This window comes from Oncorhynchus mykiss, chromosome 26, assembly GCF_013265735.2.
Source record: "Oncorhynchus mykiss isolate Arlee chromosome 26, USDA_OmykA_1.1, whole genome shotgun sequence".
Lineage (NCBI taxonomy): Eukaryota > Metazoa > Chordata > Actinopteri > Salmoniformes > Salmonidae > Oncorhynchus > Oncorhynchus mykiss.
The window spans coordinates 32642881-32661633 of NC_048590.1; the positions used below are offsets into that span (position 1 = coordinate 32642881).

Genomic DNA, 18753 nt, shown 5'->3' on the forward strand with positions numbered 1-18753 from the left:
GATAATAAGAGATAACAATAAAAGTGCATTCAAGGTATATTCCGTACGATTTGCACACACAAATAGCACTTAAATTATTGCATATGTATCTATAGTACTCAGAAAATTGCATTTTATGATAGAAAAATCACTTTTCTAAACATCATTTGAGGTATCCTTCCAAAGTATAGGCCTACATAATGTGTTTACAAGTCTCCTATCACAACAAAAACATAAAAAATGGGTCAATAGTCTATGTCCTCAGTTTCGCCGTTATGATAAGGTAACAGTTTAATACACAGTAATGAGCCTATGTAGTGTTTCAGCTCTCAGAAAGAAAATTCCTTATTGCTGTGAGAAGTGGAAATTAATCAATAGAAATGCATACATTATGCAAGCACTGACAGAGATCAAAATTATGGCTTAAACTAATTGAATCAACATTGTAGGTTTACAAAGACATTTACAAACAATTCATTTTGGGTTATGAATAATGATCAGATAAGACATTTTAATAACTATACGTTAAAATCTATAATTTAGATAACCATTGAAAAACTGTAAATATTGCAGGTTATACATTTAGGATACCACATTTTCTAAAATAGATATAACTAAATTGCGCCGATTGCGTGTCCTTGACGCAACAACAATCCCCGTCAATACAGCTCAAATCTGTTTATCGCCGAGTGGATATTTTGCTAGCCTGATAATTTCTCCCGAACAGTGCCGGATTTGGGTTATTATGGCGTCTTTGGGGGAACCTGTTCGACTGGAAAGAGGTAAAACGTCAAACAACACAGATCGCTTGATCAATAATAATGGTTAAAATTATGAAAATACACACGAGCCAAACAGATGGCTAGCTAGATAACGGTAGCTAATCTGGAATTTAATTTAGTTAGCCATTTAATTTTGAAATAACTAGCCCAAAGTACAATCATCTTTCAAAAGTCGAAAGAAAAATAGATTATTCCAATATGATCGCTTTAGTTTTAAGAAAGACAGATGGGCTGAGTTGCTAATGTTGTAGCCAGCTAACGTTAGCTGATTTTAGATAGCTATCCTCTAAGGCTGGTAGTTTGCAGTGGAGGTAAGTACTTATGAACAAATACTTTAAGGTCCTACTTAAATCGTTTTTGGGGGTATCTGTACTTTACTATTTATATTTTTGCCAACTTTTACTTCACTACCTATCTAAAGAAAACAATGTACTTTTTACTCCATACATTTTCCCTGACACCCAAAAGTACTGGTTACATTTTGACAGGAAAATGGTTCAATTCACACACTTATCAAGAGAACATACCCTGGTCATCCCTACTGCCTCTGATCTGGCACACTCACTAAACACAAATGCTTTGTTTGTAAATTAATGTCTGAGTGTTGTATTGTTCTCCTGGCTATCCATACATTTAAAAAATGGTGCCGTGTGGTTTGCATAATGTAAGGAATTTGAAATTATTAATAGGTTTACTTTTGATACTTAAGTATATTTAAAACCAAATACCAAAACAAATATACTTTTACTCATGTAGTATTTTACTGGGTGACTTTTACTTGAGTTGTTTTCTATTAAGGTATCTTTACTTTTACTCAAGTGCGACAAATGGGTACTTTGTAGCTTCCTAGTAATGTTAGCAGTTGCACCCAAACAAAAGTTCAGCGTCCAGAATGTAGCTAGCTGTAGCTCAGTAGCTAGCTAGGTTAGTTTGAAAATGTTGCGCCCGAAAGCCCAGACTATGTTACTTGCAGTCCTGATGATACAAGTCCCTGTCCATTGAATTCTACCATGTGTTTACAAGCATTGTGATGAAGATTTGGTAATGATCAGCTATGCCTGCATCATAATACCCTGTGCATGGACAGATTTACTTAATCAATCTACAAAATCAAAAACCAACAGACTCCATTACTCTTGTGCTGGAGTGTTAGATCCTCTGCCTCAAGCAATTATTTCCCAAACCAAAGTCTTTAAATCGATGTCAATTATTGGTAAGATCTCTGACGGTGGGTGGTCTCCATGTTTTCTACTCACAGACATTTCTCGAGCCATTGAATTGCTTGACAAGCTCCAGAGGACAGGGGAAGTGCCTCCACAGAAACTGCAGGCACTGCAAAGGGTCTTGCAGAGCGAGTTCTGTAATGCTGTGCGAGAGGTGAGCTGTGACAATGCCATTAAATGCCCATCACACCCTTCAAAGTTCAACTCAAATTATGTGGCCAAATCTGGACCTCAAGGCCAGAAGTACTGCTGATTTTCATTCTCCCCCTCCAATAATTGTGACTGATTCAGACCTGGGGCACCAGGTGAGTGGAAAAAAAATAATCAGCAGTACTCTAGACCTCCAGACTCGGATTTGTGTACTTATGTGAGATGAGGCTGATACAGACAGGCCTATAAAACATGAATTGTTTGATTGCTGCCTATAGACTAGTTATTTGATTTCAGATATAAGATTTGTCATTCCTTCAATGTCAGTGTATAGTGTTGTGATTACGAAATTAGCTATCCAGTTTGAGGATTAATTAATAGCTTGGAACCCTGGACAGCAAGAACTACCAGGATCTCAATTTTTAACATGTCAGACCTTTTGACGGAAGTAATTCAGCTTTGCAGTTTGCATTCGACTAACCTTCTTTCTGCCTTTTCTTAACAACTCTGTAGGTGTATGAACATGTGTATGAGACAGTGGACATTAACAGTAGCCCAGAAGTCAGGGCAAATGCCACAGCCAAGGTATGTCAAAACAACAACAACCAATATTAAACAACTCTGTAGGCAACTCTGGGTTAACAACCTCTCTTGTCTTGTAGGCCACTGTTGCAGCGTTTGCGGCCAGTGAGGGGCACTCACACCCTCGCGTGGTGGAGCTGCCTAAGACAGAGGAAGGACTTGGCTTCAATATAATGGGAGGGAAGGAACAGAACTCTCCTATTTACATCTCACGCATCATTCCTGGTGGAATCGCCGACCGCCACGGGGGCCTCAAGAGAGGCGACCAGCTTCTTTCTGTCAATGGGGTGGTACGTGTTGTTTATGCAGTCTCTGGCTGTGTCCATATACCCATACTTGCGTTCTAAATAGTAGGCATTTTGGGAAGGCGAAAAATAAAGTTTTGTAGAATGTGCAATTTCGAAAATTGAGTATGCTTTAAAAATTCCAGGATGTCATACTCATTTTGGCTTTTTGTTTAGTAGTATTTGCTGCACTTGAGGAAGAGAATTGTATTTCGAGGCCCACGTGTGTCTGACAACAGCTGAGGGGACAAGCTGTACCAAAATAAATTAATGTAGGGAATCGACACAATTGCCCATTGTAGGATGAGCCTAGTATGCTGTTATATTTTGCTTACTGCATTCGTTTTTACTAAACACAACGTTATAAATAGTACAGTTGGCAAGTCGGTTAGGACATTATTTGTACACCCCCTCAATTCTCATAACGAGAGCATATGCTCTCATTATGATAAAACACTGGTTTAGTTAAACAGACAACAAAAAAGTGTCCCTTGTTTAGTGGTTTTACGCATCAACATGATGATGTGGCAACAACTTGCTTTTTGAAAAGTTCTATATCTTGAAAACTTGATTGCTGACATGCAACACATTTTGGGACTCTATCAACAGTAGACTAATGAAAAAAATGTATACTTTTGAGTGGATTATTCCTTTAAGCAATGGTTCCAGGACCAGAATACAGTTGAAGTCAGAAGTTTACATACACTTAGGTTGGAGTCATTAAAACTCGTTTTTTCAACCACTCCACAATTTTTTTGTTAACAAACTATAGTTTTGGCAAGTCTGTTAAGACATCTACTTTGTGCATGACACAAGTCATTTTTCCAACAATTGTTTACAGACAGATTATTTAACTTATAATTCACTGTATCACAATTCCAGTGGGTCAGAAGTTTACATACAGTAAGTTGACTGTGCCTTTAAACAGCTTGGACAGTTCCAGAAAATTATGTCATGGCTTTAGAAGCTTCTGATAGGCTAATTGACATCATTTGAGTCAATTGGAGGTTTACATGTGGATGTATTTCAAGGCCTACCTTTAAACTCATTGCCTCTTTGCTTAACCTCATGGGAAAATCAAATCAGCCAAGACCTCATAAAAAAAAATTGTAGACCTCCACAAGTCTGGTTCATCCTTGGGAGCAATTTCCAAATGCCTGAACGTACCACGTTCATCTGTACAAACACTAGTATGCAAGTATAAACACCATGGGAACACGCAGCCATCATACCGCTCAGGAAGGAGACCCGTTCTGCCTCCTAGAGATGAGCTTACTTTGGTGCAAATCAATCCCAGAACAACAGCAAAGGACCTTGTGGAGATGCTGTACAAAATTATCTATATCCACAGTAAAACGAGTCCTATAACCTGAAAGGACGCTCAGCAAGGAAGAAGCCACTGCTCCTAAACTGCCATAAAAAAGCCAGACTACGGTTTGCAACTGCACATGGGGACAAATATCGTACTTTTTGGAGAAATGTCCTCTGGTCTGATGAAACAAAAATAGAACTGTTTGGCCATAATGACAATTGTTACGTTTGGAGGAAAAAGGGGGATGCTTGCAAGCCGAAGAGCCCCATCCCAACCGTGAAGCACGGTGGTGGCAGCATCATGTTGTGGGGGTGCTTTGCTGCAGGAGTGACTGGTGTGCTTCACAAAATAGATGGCATTATGAGGAGGAAAATTATGTGGATATATTGAAGCAACATCTCAAGACATCAGTCAGAAAGTTCAAGCAAATGGGTCTTCCAAATGGACAATGTACCCAAGCATCCTTCCAAAGTTGTGGCAAAATGGCTTAAGGACAACAAAGTCAAGGCATTGGAGTGTCCATCACAAAGCCCTGACCTCAATCCTACAGAAAATGTGTGGGCAGAACTGAAAAAGTGTGTGCGAGCAAGGAGGCCTACAAACCTGACTCAGTTACCAGCTCTGTCAAGATGGAATGGGGCAAAATTCACCCAATTTATTGTGGGAAGCTTGTGGAAGGCTACCCAAAACGTTTGACCCAAGTTAAACAATTGAAAGGCAACACTACCAAATACTAATTGAGTATATGTTAACTTCTGAGCCCTGGGGATGTGATGAAAGAAATAAAAGCTGAAATAAATCCTTCTATCTGCTATTATTCTGACATTTCACATTCTTAAAATAAAGTGGTGATCCTAAGTGACCTAAGACAGGGAATTTTTTCTAGGATTAAATGTCAGGAATTGTGAAAAACCTGAGTTTAAATGTATTTGGCTAAGGTGTATGTAAACTTTGGACTTCAACTGTATGTATTATGATTAGTACACAGTATGCAGTTTAATTAAATAGCAGGCAAGCCAGATTTCGGACACGGCTACTATCAATATACATTTATCATATTCAGTCACCTAATTTTGTTTGTTATTTAAATTAATCCTCCTTTTATCTCTTTCTTTCCAGAGTGTGGAGGGGGAGCACCATGAGAAAGCTGTGGAGCTTCTCAAAGCTGCCCAGGGCACTGTGAAGCTGGTGGTCAGGTACACTCCTAAAGTCCTTGAGGAAATGGAGTCCCGCTTTGAGAAGATGAGGTCTGCAAAGCGCCGGCAACAGAACAGCTATCCCCAATAGTGTTTTTTCATCACTGGCACACAATTCCCTCATCTTTCACCCTCTTCCAGCCATCTGTCCCAGTCACAATTTTAACCTTCTTCTAAAACTTAGCACACTAAGTTTTTAGTTTGGATCCACATACAGTGGGGCAAAAAAGTATTTAGTCAGCCACCAATTGTGCAAGTTCTCCCACTTAAAAAGATGAGAGAGGCCTGTCATTTTCATCATAGGTACACTTCAACTATGACAGACAAAATTAGAAAAATAATTCCAGAAAATCACATTGTAGGATTTTTTATGAATTTATTTGCAAATTATGGTGGAAAATAAGTATTTGGTCAATAACAAAAGTTTATCTCAATACTTTGTTATATACCCTTTGTTGGCAATGACAGAGCTCAAACGTTTTCTGTAAGTCTTCACAAGGTTTTCACACACTGTTGCTGGTATTTTGGCCCATTCCTCCACGCAGATCTCCTCTAGAGCAGTGATGTTTTGGGGATATTGCTGGGCAACACGGACTTTGAACTCCCTCCAAAGATTTTCTATGGGGTTGAGATCTGGAGACTGGCTAGGCCACTCCAGGACCTTGAAATGCTTCTTACGAAGCCACTCCTTCGTTGCCCGGGCAGTGTGTTTTGGATCATTGTCATGCTGAAAGACCCAGCCACGTTTCATCTTCAATGCCCTTGCTGATGGAAGGAGGTTTTCACTCAAAATCTCACGATACATGGCCCCATTCATTCTTTCCTTTACACGGATCAGTCGTCCTGGTCCCTTTGCAGAAAAACAGCCCCAAAGCATGATGTTTCCACCCCCATGCTTCACTGTGGCGGCAGGGTAGCCTAGTGGTTAGAGTGTTGGACTAGTAACTGGAAAGTTGCAAGTTCAAACCCCCGAGCTGACAAGGTACAAATCTGTCGTTCTGCCCCTGTTAACCCACTGTTCCTAGGCCGTCATTGAAAATAAGAATTTGTTCTTAACTGACTTGCCTAGTAAAATAAAATAAAAAATAAACAGTAGGTATGGTGTTCTTTGGATGCAACTCAGCATTCTTTGTCCTCCAAACACGACGAGTTGAGTTTTTACCAAAAAGTTATATTTTGGTTTCTCCCAATCTTCTTCTGGATCATCCAAATGCTCTCTAGCAAACTTCAGACGGGCCTGGACATGTACTGGCTTAAGCAGGGGGACACGTCTGGCACTGCAGGATTTGAGTCCCTGGCGGCGTAGTGTGTTACTGATGGTAGGCTTTGTTTCTTTGGTCCCAGCTCTCTGCAGGTCATTCACTAGGTCCCCCCGTGTGGTTCTGGGATTTTTGCTCACCGTTCTTGTGATCATTTTGACCCCACGGGGTGAGATCTTGCATGGAGCCCCAGATCGAGGGAGATTATCAGTGGTCTTGTATGTCTTCCATTTCCTAATAATTGCTCCCACAGTTGATTTCTTCAAACCAAGCTGCTTACCTATTGCAGATTCAGTCTTCCCAGCCTGGTGCAGGTCTACAATTTTGTTTCTGGTGTCCTTTGACAGCTCTTTGGTCTTGGCCATAGTGGAGTTTGGAGTGTGACTGTTTGAGGTTGTGGACAGGTGTCATTTATACTGATAACAAGTTCAAACAGGTGCCATTAATACAGGTAACGAGTGGAGGACAGAGGAGCCTCTTAAAGAAGTTGTTACAGGTCTGTGAGAGCCAGAAATCTTGCTTGTTTGTAGGTGACCAAATACTTATTTTCCACCATAATTTGCAAATAAATTCATTAAAAATCCTACAATGTGATTTTCTGGATATTTTTTTTTCTCATTTTGTCTGTCATAGTTGAAGTGTACTTATGATGAAAATTACAGGCCTCTCATCTTTTTAAGTGGGAGAACATGCGCAATTGGTGGCTGACAAAATACTTTTTTGCCCCACTATATATTATATTTCTACCTTTTCTACACCCTACCCCTGTGACTTCTGACACCACGACTCAAGGAAAACACTAGATTTATCATATTTCTACAAGTAGTTGGTCATTCACGCTTTACATGTGCATTACATTTTGGGCTGACATATTGGATGCCTTTTGAGGACCTATGAGACCCACAACAGAGGTTCATTGATTGAAGAGATGGTATTTATTTATTTTAGTACAGCCTTTATAATGTGCCTCAGGGCAATACAAATGTATTTAAACTTGTACTGTCATACTGTCATTCAAATTACCCTCATTTTCATTTGGGTATAAAACTAAGCTCAGATGATTTAACACTTCAATGCCAGTTTACTAAGCATTTGCAGGAATGCAAACTTCACACCTGCTATTTTTGAGAGTGAAAATAACTGGTAGTAATAGAATACATTTGGGATATAAGAGGTATAGAATATATATATTCTCGAAGGAATTGTGTGTAAATTTATATAGAAATGTTGTGTTTACCAGTATATGAAGGCTAAATGGAGACGTTATGTTTCACCATGGTCTCTTTTTTTAGTTTTTTTCCGTCCTGAAAATAACACGTGTGAACGTTTTGGTAGATCTGTGTTTAGTATTCTAATCTAAAATTGTTAAGGAATTAAATAATACATTCTCTGAATTTATTTTTAACCTTGTGCTGATGTTTTTACTGTCTTACAAGCTTTAAAAAAAGATTTTGCTGTCTCATAAAATATTCAGCAACTTCTAGCTTTTGCATCCCATGAATCATTTAGAGCCTTCAAATGTGTAGGTTTTCAGTGGGCAGGGAGAAGGCTTACTAAGCACAGAATCTGTCTATTAAAATTCAGATAACCGTTTCCCCTTATGACAGTAAGGGGGGACAGTATACAATTTTGAGACCTGAGGCAAACCTGACATTTTAAATATTTAAAAAGAGCAAATAAGTCAGAACCTTTCGAAACCACAGAGGTATTTCATGAACAGGGTCAGTGGATTTTGAGATTCCCCAAGAAAGCTGCATTCCCATAGCCATTTTTTTCCTCTCATTTCTTTGAGTTATTTTGCTCTATTCACACATCAACAGTGTGGCCAACTCATTCACAGTGGGTTTACAGTAGGTCAGCCAACTTGTCGCAGCGACGACACAAATGCCATTGTTGTCCAACACAAACTGACGTTTCCAAAAAGCATAAACGAGAAAAAGACAATTGCACTACCACCAGCATGGTTGTTTGAAATAGGGTGCTACCTGCTATCTTTCAATGCGGGTAAACCCTTTATTGAATGGCATTCATCAAAAATGCATGTTATCTACTGGTATGTGACACCCACAGTTCAAAATAAAGACCAATAACGTTGCTATGCTGTTGCTAAGCTGTGGTTGAGTTAACAAAGCCATATTTTTGGTTGCTGACTTACAGGTTTGAATGATTACTTGTTGACCTATAAAATTAGGTACATGTCCCATTTGGGTGAACTATCCCTTTAAGATGTTAACTTAATTTGGCATCACTGATTTCAATTCCAGATATGTTATTTTTCACCTGAATAGTATAGTTTGTATTTTAATTTTATGGTCACTCGTGAATGTACTGTATAATTCCAGTTATATTGATAAAATAGATTTTTGCTGAATTGAATAAAAGGTATTCATCTAAATCATGAAACATTTTGTATTTCATTCACAAGTTTTCTTCACTTCATAAAGAAAATATTCTATGTTCTATTCATACTTTTAAACAGATGTGTAAAATAAACAAAGGCTTAACAGATTTGGCACACCATAGCAAGTTGGTTACATGTCGGCTTGCCCCTCAGTATGATTACTGAAATGTTGTCCTTGTGACTGACATTAATGGTTTCAACGGAATGTTCAGGACAGTTACCTTGCCAATTCCTAGAGCTTTGTGAAACACCCCTCAGGTTTCTACCCTCTTATATTTTGGAAGGGTCAATACAATATTTTTCTAAGTGTTTTCTTTTGATATTTTTATTTTTTACAAGGGATTTTCGTGACAGAGAAAAAATCCTGAAATCATTTGTATTCCTTTTCTGACTGTTATATTCTTGTTTTGAGTACCAAGACCAAACTTGAAACTTTTATGAGAACTATTTGATATCATGTTTAATGTTTGCTTGTTTTAGACTGTTAGGTCTACTTACAAAATGTGCTGCTCTCAGTTTATTCTGTCCATTTGTATTGTGTTATGTTGATGTGGATGTATAGAATTATTTAGATCAAAATTATTTAGATCCAAAAACTGCACAAAATAAATTATACCATGAAAAATGTTTTCATTTGCTTATTGTTATTCTCAATTTACTATTACCATCACTTTTATTGTGTATTTCCTTTAACAATTGTAGTTTTAACATCCTTTTTGTTTAGGAGGCCCACGTTTTTTGTTTGATACCAAATTTTGATGATGCCATATTATGTCATATTGCCAAAGGCAAGAATGGTACTATAGTAAGGGCTCTGTGCCGTTTCATAGAGTATGGCACTATGTTGGTACTAATGTAGTCCAAATTAGGTGTCTGTTCTAAGGTCACAGCACAGTCCCAGCTCCATCTGTCCCGTTATTGACCACTGAGAGTCAATGGCACTTTGCTGGACTGAACAGTGGCCCAGTCACTTACATGCGGCGTATCATTATCACCATGTAGTGATTCCAGTTTCCCTAAATGTTTTTTTTCTGACAATTTTCATTGGGTTGACGCCGCTCGGCCTCCGGACCATCTCCTCACTTCGCCTTGCAAATCAAGTCCACCCTGTTGGAATTTTCTCCTCCAATCAAAATTCATTCGATTTCCCCGCCCATCACGCGTTTTCCGTTTCCCCCCTGCCTTGGAACTTCCTTTCCGCCTGTGCAAATCTCGTCGTGAACACGCATCTCTGTCTTTTCCGTGTCAAGTGAGTGTCTTTTAAAGGCAATTTAGGATATACACACCCAGTGAAAATAGGTCCAACACGGAACCATAACGTAGGCATTCCTTTCAAATATTTGTCTTACCCCTAACCTAAAATTGGACAGTAAATAATGTATTGGAGAGGAGCATGCTAGCCAGTTAGCTTGCTACCTAACATCCATGACATGTCACCATGTGTACTCGCTCTCACTATTTCCTCAAAGAAACAAGGCCCAAAACTGTAGCTATCTAAGTGATTGGTAACATTATTCACTAGGGAGTTTTTCAATGCCACATCTTCATATTCTGATTGAATAAATAAGTTATCAGTGACAACCTCACTAACTGGAACTTTGTGGACAGTGCGCTAGCAAGCTAGCTAGCTAATTTGCTAACCTCAGTTATCTAGCCAACGTTACCTAGTTAACTAATCTATCAGATGTTTTGAGTAAGGCAATGAGTCCTAGTGTTTGGTTAAGATGCGCAACCAAAGTGTTTTTTTCTCACTTAGATTCTGGAGAAGGTGTATAAATGTCACTCTTGAAACAAATGCAAAGTAGGCATGTATAGGCCTAGCTACTTGATGATCTGTGGGTATGACATGGACAATTGTTATAATTGTTTCTGCAGGTTATAGGATTATACTGCGACGTTCCCTTTGAGACGCATGTTTAGTATTTGTCTAAAGTAACTTAACTGTATTGGATTTTTTTTTATGCCTTGTTTTTTGTTGTTATATGATGTATAACTGCATCATGACCTGTATTGCAGAATGCGTTACGTTGCTGCATACCTGCTCTCTGCCCTTGGTGGTAATGCCAGTCCACAGTCTGCGGACATCAAGAAGATCCTGGAAAGTGTTGGCATTGAGGCTGACAAAACACGCATGGAGAAGGTATGCTTAATATCACATGTTTGACCTTATCTCAGTGTTGAGTAAAATAAACGCACAACGTGTGTGTTCTGAAAGTTGAGCTCAAACAGAAAACATGCTTGCAATTTCTATGGACCACTAATTTATGACCCCTTTTTTTTCCCCCTTCAGGTCGTCACTGAACTCGGTGGCAAAAATGTGGAAGAGGTGATTGCCCAAGGTGAGTTGCAGAACTGTCAATGCATAATCTAAAGTCACTGAAGAGAACACATCTTAATCCATTCTGGACTAAGCACACTGGTGGTTTAATCTGCTAGACATTTGCTTTGAAACTCTAGCAAGGCTTATCTGCCACTGTATTAGTGTTATTAGTTATTGGTATATACAGCAATATAGTTGTAATTAAATCAGTTAACTGTAATTTTTCTCACAGGCTATGGTAAACTGGCCAGTATGCCAGCAGGTGGTGCTGTGGCAGTGGCCAGCTCAGGTGGAGCCGCTGCTGCTGGGGCAGCTGCCCCCACTGCAGGTGAGCATACATCAGACCCCACATGAGTGTTCGAGATCCTTGTCAAGTTGACCTTTTGGATGTCTATAATTTTTCATACCAAACCGGGCTCAAAGCCTTCTAATGGGGTGTTAAGTTATACATATTGATGTGTGGGTCAGCTCAATATCTATTGGGCACTTGGTCAGGCAAGCTAAAGCTTATTTGCCTTTACTAAATACATTGGAAATGTTATAGTAATGACCAGAACTGTCTCAATGCAAACAGCATTAAAACAGTTTCATTGCTAAATGCATGGATTTTCTAATTGGCGGGGATCATTATTTTTATACATCAAGGCTGGTAGAATGGGACCGTTTTAAAAACAGCAGGTCAGTTTCAGATTAATAAATGGCTGATCAGCGCATTACTAGTTCATAAAGGGTAGTTTATTTTGTTTATGAACATGTATTTTGGTAAACTGTTTATTATATTACTTTCACTATAACTAGCTTTGAATATCTCTGTTTTCAGACAATGTATTTGGTGAAGATGGTATTGTTAATTGATTACTGTGATCTCTTTACAGCTGAGGAGAAGAAGGAAGAGAAGGAGGAGTCTGAAGAGGGATCTGATGACGACATGGGATTCGGCCTGTTCGACTAAACTTGTTAAAAATCTGAAATAAACTTTGTAATTAAGGAACAGGCTAAATGTTCCTTGTATTTTCTGCATTGGGTATTTTGCTTAATGAAAGTTAACTTTTAAAACATTTTCGTCTGGACACAGTCAGTCGCTGAAGCATTTGGGTGCTGCATAGCCCTTGATCATGACTGTTCCATTACATTACACAAGTCATTGGATGACTGCGTCTTCTGTACTGGGGAATTTTGTTAAGAGCCCTGGATGCTCAGTTTGAACATAACCACACATCACTTGCGGCAGTGTTTTGGAAGCAAAAGGACCTTGTCTTTCATATCAGATAGATATATCTGATATCTGAAATACCCACACAAAAATACAGTATCTCCATGTTAGTGTTTACAGAAAACAGATTGAAGTTAGTCTACTTACAACCTGTGCTAATTGGCCATCTGCATCTCCTAACGTGTGTAAATGGACCCTACAAAAGGGTTGTCACTGGAAAAATACTATTGGCTGCATACCTAACTGTACAGCAAGTGTATTTAGCATTTGTGAAATTATTTTGGGATATGAAAGTAGGATTTATGTTTATAGAATTTTACCATAATTGAGAATCGATTCAGGTTTAGATGGAGTATTTGGCTGTTGAGGCTTCCAGAGCCACATCTTTAAACAACATGTAAGGTCCTTGGACTATAAGGGGTACCGTTATGTATCTTTAATCATTTTGGGGCTTGTTGCTGCAGTGCAGCCATGTGGAGGTGCAAGTAGTAATTTGCTTGCTATTGTGCATTTTGAATTGAATTCTATTTTGGGAATTATAGTCAAGGTGTGTGACTGGTATTGATTGTCGACTAATTTCACTGCTACTACACAATGATTTTCGGTAGTTGCTACTGTGGTAAAAGGTTAAATTCATGGGTAAAATAGCAGATGGCGCTATTTACCCTTCTGCTACTGGCCCTGTCCAGAAACAACCCGTCTCCCTAGGCACTTGTCTTGAATGGGTAATATAACAAATGTTGGGCTCATGAGTCTGCAGCTACTATTCCTAAGGTCCACATAAAACATCACAGGCTAATACATACATTAATAGACAAGGACAGAACTACATACAAACATTTCAAATGGTATTTGTCACATGCGCCGAATACAACAGGTATTACAGTGAAATGCTTACTTATGAGCCCTTAACAACAATGCAGTTTTAAGAAAATACGAACAACAAAAATTTATAATAATAACAAACATTTAAAAGCAGCAGTAAATAACAAATACAGGGGATACCGGTGTCGAGGTAATTGAGGTAATATGTGCATGTAGGTAGAGTTATTAAAGTGACTATGCATAGATAATAACAGAGTAGCAGCAGCGTGGAGGGGGGCAATGCAAATAGTCTGGGTAGCCATTTGATTAGATGTTCAGGAGTTTTATGGCTTGGGGGTAGAAGCTGTTTAGAAGCCTCTTGGACCTAGACATGGCGCTCTGGTAGCACTTGCCGTGCGGTAGCAGAGAGAACAGTCTATGACTAGGGTGACTGGAGTCTTTGACAATATTTAGGCCCTTCCTCTGTCACCGCCTGGTATAGAGGTCCTGGATGGCAGGAAGCTTGGCCCCGGTGATGTACTTGGCCGTACGCACTACCCTCTGTAGTGCCTTGCGGTCGGAGGCCGAGCAGTTGCCATACCAGGCACTGATGCAACCCGTCAGGATGCTCTCGATGGTGCAGCTGTAAAATGTTTTGAGGATCTGAGGACCCATGACAAATCTTTTCAGTCTCCTGAGGGGGAATAGGTTTTGTCGTGCCGTCTTCACGACTCTTGGTGTGCTTGGGCCATGTTAGTTTGTTGGTGATGTGGACGCCAAGGAACTTGAAGCTCTCAACCTGCTCCACCGCAGCCCAGTCAATGAGAATGGTGCGTGCTCGGTCCTCCTTTTCCTGTAGTCCACAATCATCTCCTTTGTCTTGATCACGTTGAGGGAGAGGTTGTTGTCCTTGCACCACACAGTCAGGTCTATGACCTCCTCCCTATAGGCTGTCTCAATGTTGTCGGTGATCAAGCCTACCACTGTTGTGTCAACAGCAAACTTAATGATGGTGTTGGAGTCATGCCTGGCCGTGCAGTCATGAGTGAACAGGGAGTACAGGAGGGGACTGAGCATGCACTTCTGAGGGGCCCCTGTTTTGAGGATCAGCAAAGCGGATGTGTTGTTACCTACCCTTACCACCTGGGGGCAGTCCGTCAGGAAGTCCAGGATCCAGTTGCAGAGGAAGGTGTTTAATCCCTGGGTCCTTAGCTTAGTGATGAGCTTTGAGGGCACTATGGTGTTGAACGCTGAGCTGTAGTCAATGAATAGTATTCTCACATAGGTGTTCCTTTTGTCCATTTAATATAAGTTGTCCATTTAATATAAGTATACACATTTATGCCTTCATGACCATGTGATTCATAGACTACTGAATGCAAGTGAAACACACGAAAATCGAAGTACATTAAACGAGATGTGTTGCAAATAGGCTGCTGACACTGCTAAATTCCCCTGATGTAAATAATGCTACCATGTTCCTATAGTTACCAGCCTTAATGGGTATCCTGGGTATAGACTTTTACAATTACCACCCTCAATGAGTTTCCTGAGGTAAGATGTAATCTCTTAAAGGTCCAATGCAGCCGTTATCTCAATATCAAATCATTTCTGGCTAACAATTAAGTACCTTACTGTGATTGTTTTCAATTGAAATGGTCCAAAATAATCATATCTTAATAGCAAAGAGCAATTTCTCAAGAAAATAATTTTGCTATGACTGTCTGGGAATGGTCTGAGTGGGGAGGGGAAAACGGAAAACTAGCTGTTATTGGCAGAGAGGTTTGGAATGCTTTCTTATTGGTCTATTAACTAATTTGTCAACAGGCAAGCCAAAACTCCATCCCACCAAATAGGCAGAAATTTCAGCCGTATTTCAAACAACTCTTACACTAAAAGGGCATTATCATAATTTTCTACAATTTCACAGTATTATTCCAACCTCATAGTGTGGAAATGTATAAAACACAGGAAATTACGTTTTTGACAGCACTGGGCCTTTACATTTGTACAACTTTTGTTACAGCTACCACCCACAATGGGTTTCATTAGGTAAAATACAACATTGGCAGCTCCTCACCACTGATGAAAGGTGTCTGCATGCTTCCCAGCCAAAACAGTTTATGCATATATTATGACAACATTTTGTGACATTTTGGTTCTTTTTGGACTTCGGCAAGGGTTTTTTCGGTTGTTCAGGCACACAACATTTTTTCTTGAGGCAAGCCAAAGTCGGTGTCGGTAGCCGAAGTCGGTAGCCGAAGTCGGTAGCCAAAAGCCGAAGTCGGTAGCCGACTCGTCAACAATTGGTCAACAGTAAGGATTCTTCAATTAAGTGCCTGTTGTCATTCAAAGGGAGACGACTCCTTCTCATGCACATTTTTTCACTTGAGAAATACTGCACTAAACATCCTAGTCAGATGCAAAATTATGTGACGAAGATCTCTGCAAAAAAAAGTGAAAATTAATTACAGATTTCTTAAATTATCTTAGATTAATTCTGACTATTTTGAGGAAGTGTATACTGGCTACAGCGTCTGAAAATTGACAAACAGTATTATTGTCGCTTTTTTCTAATTTTTCAAGCGAAAGTATTTTTTAAGGTAGAATGCAGGCACACTCGTTAGGTTCGGCTAGGCGCCAGGCAAATTGAAGCATGCTGACGCCTTAACACAGGTGTCTCAGCCCTCTGCTGTACTCCCTGTTCTCGCACAACACCAACTCCATTATTAAGTTTGCTGACAACACCACAGTTGTAGGCCTGGAAAACAACAACAACGAATTAGCCTATAGGAAGGAAAGTGAACTGGCATTGGGATGCCAGGACACCAACCTCCCCCTCAACATCAGCAAAAGAAAGGGTTTGATTGTTGACTTCAGGAAACAGAGGAGGGAAAGTGCCCCAATCCACATCAATGGGAGTCAGTAGTTTTAAACTCCTCAATGTCCACATCACAGAGGACTTGACATGGACCAACAACACCAAAACTCTTGTCAAGAGGATGCAACAGCGTCTCTACTTCCTAAGGCAGCTAAAGAAATCCGGCATGCCACCCAATGTCCTCTTCAAATACTACCGCTGCACCATCAGAGCAGCCTGGTGCGGGAATTGCTCCATCCATGACCACAAGACCCTCCAGCAGGTGGTGAGGACAGCCCAGCACAGGACATCTACAGTGCCTTGCGAAAGTATTCGTCCCCCTTGAACTTTCCGACCGTTTGCCACATTTCAGGCTTCAAACATAAAGATATAAAACTGTATTTTTTTGTGAAGAATCAACAACAAGTGGGACACAATCATGAAGTGGAACGACATTTATTGGATATTTCAAACTTTTTTAACAAATCAAAAACGTAAAAATTGGGCGTGCAAAATTATTCAGCCCCCTTAAGTTAATACTTTGTAGCGCCATTTGATTTGATTTGAAACCCGAACCCTTACCCTAAACCAACCCTAACCTTAACCTCAATGTGATTTTCTGGATTTTTGTTCTAGATTCCGTCTCTCACAGTTGAAGTGTACCTATGATAAAAATTACAGCCCTCTACATGCTTTGTAAGTAGGAAAACCTGCAAAATCGGCAGCGTATCAAATACTTGTTCTTCCCACTGTATATATTCCTGCTACACACACATCACAACTGCAGCTACCAGACTAGTATTGTTAAATTGTTATATACTGCACAATTTAAACACTTGCCCCCCAAACCCCCGTCCTCAAAACACATATAAATATTAGACTATAAATTGTGCCTTCCTGTATTATACTTGTTTAAAATGTTTATTCTATTCTACTTAGCCATTTACATTATGTTCATAATCTTATCTTTTAGTATATATTATTGCAAGTAAGAATTTATTTGGAAGGTGTATACCATGTGTATCCTGTACATACGACTAATAAAACTTGAAACATTCATGAACATGAAATAACCAGGCCTTGGAATAGGAATCACCCTTTTTTTTTATTTTTAAATTTTCCCCCTTTTTCTCCCCAATTTCGTGGTATCCAATTGTTGTAGTAGCTACTATCTTGTCTCATTGCTACAACTCCCGTACGGGCTCGGGAGAGACGAAGGAAGAAAGTCATGCGTCCATGCGTCCATGCAACCTTGGCTAGCGCGCACTGCGCCCGGCCCGCCACAGGAGTCGCTGGTGCGCGATGAGACAAGGAGATTGAATTTTTAAGTAACATTGAATTTTTCAGTGCTCTTCCATATCACTCCTTATCCTCAGCAATGCTGTCCACAGCCAAGGCATTCCAGAACTGCCTGGCATCAGAGGACATAGCTTGCGCACTGCGCCCGGCCCGCCACAGGAGTCGCTGGTGCGCGATGAGACAAGGAGATTGAATTTTTAAGTAACATTGAATTTTTCAGTGCTCTTCCATATCACTCCTTATCCTCAGCAATGCTGTCCACAGCCAAGGCATTCCAGAACTGCCTGGCATCAGAGGACATAGCTTGGTGATTATGTCCAGCTTCTTGGACTCTTCTATCCCGCTATCCTGTGTACGTAGTGTCGAGGGTGTCTCTAGAGTGACTCTTCATGTTAAAGTCAAGCTCTGTGAAGTCTTTTTCTTCATGGGAGACTTTGTAGAAGAGGCTCCTGGATCCACGTCTCAAATGGATCTCAGCCATCTCTGCCAGCTTTGGTGCTGCTGCCTTCTTCAGCTTGACGATGGAATGGCCAGCTTTCCATGCCAGGATGTTTTCCTTTTTCATTTCAACCACCTCCACCTTGCCTGCATTGGAAGTGACAACCACATGGAGGAAGTCCCCGAAGTCGTACACCACACCTGCAGTTCGAGCTTTCATTTCCTATTCCATGCCATGGTGGAAACTGTCTGCACTCATGAAGATGTGTCCTGGCTCGAAGAACTTGAGGGTGATGTCCTCCATCAAAGTTGAGTCAGCATTGACAACACTCACCAGTGATGTTAGGAGGCACCAGTTTTTGTTTTGAGAAGTGCAGTTATCCACCCAATACACTGCATGCTTGACATCTCTCTCATTCTCCAGTGCTGTTACGTAAGATGAAGTAATCTCCTCTGCCTTCCGACCAGCTGTTTCTTCATGCCAAACCACTGAGATTGTTTTCTTCTTCTTTTGAGACTTCTTTCCAATGGTGGTGAATGTTTCGTGATAGGCAACGATTCTTCTTGTGAACAATGCTGTTTTCACACCTGGCATGCTAGGGAGCATGGTGACTTTTTGCATATCAACGCTCCTCACAGACCAATCCTCAG

General features: G+C 40.1%; 2 protein-coding genes across 3 annotated transcripts; both read left to right on the top strand.

Moving 5' to 3' along the window:
- The first annotated feature begins 607 nt into the window (after window positions 1-607).
- On the top strand, window positions 608-5835 carry LOC110506656 (protein lin-7 homolog C). Its single transcript, XM_021586444.2, has 5 exons — window positions 608-761; window positions 2020-2138; window positions 2648-2719; window positions 2797-3006; window positions 5432-5835. The coding sequence occupies exons 1-5, from the start codon at window positions 725-727 to the stop codon at window positions 5597-5599; spliced, it is 606 nt and encodes a 201-aa protein (XP_021442119.1). The 5' UTR covers window positions 608-724; the 3' UTR covers window positions 5600-5835.
- A 4434-nt stretch (window positions 5836-10269) lies between these two features.
- LOC110506657 (60S acidic ribosomal protein P2) lies at window positions 10270-12488 on the top strand. 2 transcript variants are annotated; one of them, XM_021586445.2, is made up of 5 exons: window positions 10270-10417; window positions 11185-11308; window positions 11459-11507; window positions 11721-11816; window positions 12364-12484. In XM_021586445.2, exons 2-5 carry the CDS (start codon window positions 11186-11188, stop codon window positions 12438-12440), a joined length of 345 nt encoding a protein of 114 aa, XP_021442120.1. In that variant the 5' UTR covers window positions 10270-10417; window position 11185; the 3' UTR covers window positions 12441-12484. The 2 variants fall into 2 exon arrangements, with proteins under 2 accessions (XP_021442120.1, XP_021442121.1); XM_021586446.2 differs by having other exon boundaries at window positions 10349-10487; window positions 12364-12488.
- Window positions 12489-18753: the final 6265 nt, after the last annotated feature.

What these genes read in the sequence shown, in the direction of transcription:
- LOC110506656 (XM_021586444.2), top strand. Translation starts at nt 725, where the DNA reads ATGGCGTCTTTGGGGGAACCTGTTCGACTGGAAAGAG. An exon ending in GGGCAAATGCCACAGCCAAG is followed by an intron (nt 2,720 to 2,796) that starts GTATGTCAAAAC and finishes CTTGTCTTGTAG; the next exon opens with GCCACTGTTGCAGCGTTTGC. An exon ending in TTCTTTCTGTCAATGGGGTG is followed by an intron (nt 3,007 to 5,431) that starts GTACGTGTTGTT and finishes CTTTCTTTCCAG; the next exon opens with AGTGTGGAGGGGGAGCACCA.
- LOC110506657 (XM_021586445.2), top strand. Translation starts at nt 11,186, where the DNA reads ATGCGTTACGTTGCTGCATACCTGCTCTCTGCCCTTGGTGGTAATGCC. An exon ending in ACAAAACACGCATGGAGAAG is followed by an intron (nt 11,309 to 11,458) that starts GTATGCTTAATA and finishes TTCCCCCTTCAG; the next exon opens with GTCGTCACTGAACTCGGTGG. An exon ending in GGCAGCTGCCCCCACTGCAG is followed by an intron (nt 11,817 to 12,363) that starts GTGAGCATACAT and finishes ATCTCTTTACAG; the next exon opens with CTGAGGAGAAGAAGGAAGAG.